General features: G+C 42.0%; 1 protein-coding gene across 1 annotated transcript in view; it reads left to right on the top strand.

The window, feature by feature from the left end:
- The window catches only part of Anln (anillin actin binding protein), a 59,633-nt gene that overhangs the window by 22,311 nt on the left and 34,254 nt on the right, over positions 1-3,068 (top strand). Inside the window, exon 8 of the mRNA XM_005346952.3 lies at positions 1,657-1,783. Within this exon, the coding sequence (XP_005347009.1) occupies positions 1,657-1,783 (127 nt within the window). The remainder of the gene's footprint in view (positions 1-1,656; positions 1,784-3,068) is intronic.

Below are 3,068 nucleotides of genomic sequence, written 5' to 3'. Positions count from 1 at the left end.
GGTGGCCATGTGTCAGGGACTTTTCTGTTGAGACTAGGGTGGCCATGTGTTGGTGACTTTTCTGCCACTGTGATAAACACCGTGACAGAAGCCACTTAGGGAAGAAAGGGTTTGTTTTAGCATAGTGTTCCAGAGGTAGAGTCAACAATGGTGGGAAATGATGGTAACAATGAAGCATAGAGGCAGGAACTGGCTCGCCATCCTTTCATCTACAAACAGGAAACAGAACAGGAAGTAGGGTAAGGCTATAAACCATCAAAACCCATTCCCGTGATATACTTACCTCCAGCATGACTCCATATTCAAAAGGTTCCAAAACCTCCCCAAATAACACCTCCAGCTGGCAGCCACATGTTCAAATACATGAACTGTAGGGGACATTCTTTATTCAAACCACCAGAACTGTAAGAGTATACATGTGTACTATAACAAAATTGCATAGGAATAGCCCAAGAGTCTAGGTGTTGATTTGAAGAATTTTGGTCAGTCCTGGGTTAGGGTTTTCCCAAACAAGAGGTCTGGAAGGTTGGTGGTATGAACACTATGATGTCATTGGTGAGGAAGTGGTTGCAATGAAGAGTTCTGAGGTTGAGGTCCACCCTGGGTGGAGATGAGGGATAAGAAAGTAAGTAGAATCAAGGAAGAAGAGCATCAGCTGACCAGAGGGGAGAGAGTGTTGGGGGGGATTGGAGGCACAGTCAGGATTGGGTGTATGGAGAAGCACAAACCGTTTTCAGGGGAGGCCGAATTGGAGTGTTGGCAAAGGGTTTTGGAGCTGACATTTTGATGCAGCTGAGAGGTTGCTTGGATAGCCCTGGTGGCCCCTTGTTGATGCAGGCCTTAAACTAGAGAAGCACTTGTGAGTTCAGAGAAGACTCTGTTAATGATGCTAAGAAACTCCAGGTTGTTGCTGGTGTGGCCTGTTTCATGGAGCGCACTAAATTCTGGGGGCCAATCTTGGAGTAAAAGCTTTGAACGAGGGTTAATACGACACTGCAGAGGTGCGGTTCTCGTGTTGTCACTCTCGGGTGAGAAGTCTATTGTAGGTGTTTTATTGTTTCCATCCTTCTCACAGTCATTGACTCACTGTGTAGACCAGGCTGGCCTGGAGTTATAGATGTGTGCCACCATGCCTGGCCATCATAAACTGTCTCCACTGAGGGGAGTTAGCAGTGGGCTGGGCAGTAACTAAGCCTGTCCATCAGAAAGTCCAGTATTGAGACAGTAATACAATGCATGCTTTTCTTCTTTTCTTCCTTATTTTCGGATCTGCTTTTATCCTTGTTTTGTTTTGGAATTTTATACTTTGAGTAAATGATGTTTAAATAGAATCTTCATGTCAGAACTGTCTCAATAGAGAAAAAGACAGGGGAAATTGTTTTTGTGTTACCTTCACTTTAGTTGGTTTGTGTATGACTGAGATCTGATATGAATTTTCATTCTTTCTCACTTCCTAGTCTTATAAAATATTTTAAATAATGGAAGTCTTACACCAGGGAAGCTATTAACACTGGCCTGGACCCTTTTAATAGTATATTATTTCTTTTATACTCAAAAACATATAGAATGTTATTTAATAATAGTTCTATTTCATTTAATAAACTAAGATTTATAATTCTGAGAAATAGAATTTACCTCTCCGTTTGCCTTTTGCAGGATATTCACTGTCAGAATACTCCCCTCAAGAAACATCAAGTTGTTCCAAACACCCCATCAGCTGCTGTAACAGATAAAGTGGCCGAAAATCAAACTGCAGTGAAGATCTCTAGTGCAGAACCTTCAGGTTAGTGTCCCTGCTACGTAGCTGAAGCTGTGCTGCTGCAGACGGCTGGAGATGACTCAGAGGACGAGCACTGCTGTGCCATACGCAGGCAGACCTATTTTCCTCTCCAGTCAGCTCATTTCTGACCATTTAGTTCTTCCCAGTGTAAGAACTCCCTCTTGGCTAATGTGTTGTCTCCTCCCCAAGGAGAGACAGGCTTTGTTCTGTCTTATAGCCCTAGAAAATATAGTCCATTGTGGCAAAGGAGCCATAGTGGCCAAAGCCAGGAAGCTCCCCTCTCTCCTCTCCACTCCTCTCCCCTCTCCGTGTCTCTTCCTCCTTCCTTTCTCCCCCTCCCCCCGTTTCCCTATCCCTCTTTCTTTTTGGAGATAGGATCTTACTGTGCAACCCAGACTAGCCTAGAACATTTAATCCTCCTACTTCAGTGTGCTAAGTGTTGGAATTATAGGCGAGTCACCACACCTGGCTTATCACAAACACTTTGAAATTTTATTTTCCTTTCTTGCTTTCTTTTCTTTCCTTCTTACCTTCCCTTCTTGCGACAGGGTCTTACTATGTAGCTTCTGCTGTTCTGGAACTCTGTAGACCAGGCTAACCTCAAACTTAGAGATCAGCCTGCCTCTGCCTCCTAAATGCTGGGATTAAAGGTGTGCACCACCATGCACCTGGCATTTTTATCATATATATATATAAAGAATCATATAAACTCGGGTTCAGAGGATAAGAGCACTGGCTGCTCTTCCAGAGGTCCTGAGTTCAATTCCCAGCCCCTGCATGGTATCTCATAACCATCTGTAATGAGATCTGGTGCCCTTTTCTGGCCCGAAGGCATACATTCAGACAGAACACTGTATGCATAATAAATAAATAAAGCTAAAAATAAAAATAAGAATCACATAAACTCTACCAGCTTTAACTAGGCATGGTGGTCCATGTCTTTAATCTCGTCTTCTATGGGCTAAGAGAGGATTCATAATGTTAAATCTCTTGTCAGTGAGTGTGTTAGTGTTACCTAAGACTTTTCATCTATTGTCTGAGGAAATGATCTTCTGGACTTAGTTTTGAGTGATTTTGTTTACACTTTTTCTTTCTTTAGGTGAAAACTAATTATGGAATAGTCTGAATAAAGAAAACCTGTACTATTGTTGTCATTTTTCCTCATGGTGGAGAGAAAAACAGGAAATTAAGAGAAAACAGATAAAACACTTCTCCCTCCATTTATAGATTTCAATATTTAAAAGTACAAGCATGGCTTTCTTTCTTTCTTTTTCTTTTTTTTTTTTTT

Source organism: Microtus ochrogaster, chromosome 5, assembly GCF_000317375.1.
Source record: "Microtus ochrogaster isolate Prairie Vole_2 chromosome 5, MicOch1.0, whole genome shotgun sequence".
Taxonomy (NCBI): Eukaryota; Metazoa; Chordata; class Mammalia; order Rodentia; family Cricetidae; genus Microtus; species Microtus ochrogaster.
The sequence above is the reverse complement of the archived record's forward strand: the minus strand, read 5'-3'. Positions and strand labels throughout refer to the sequence as shown.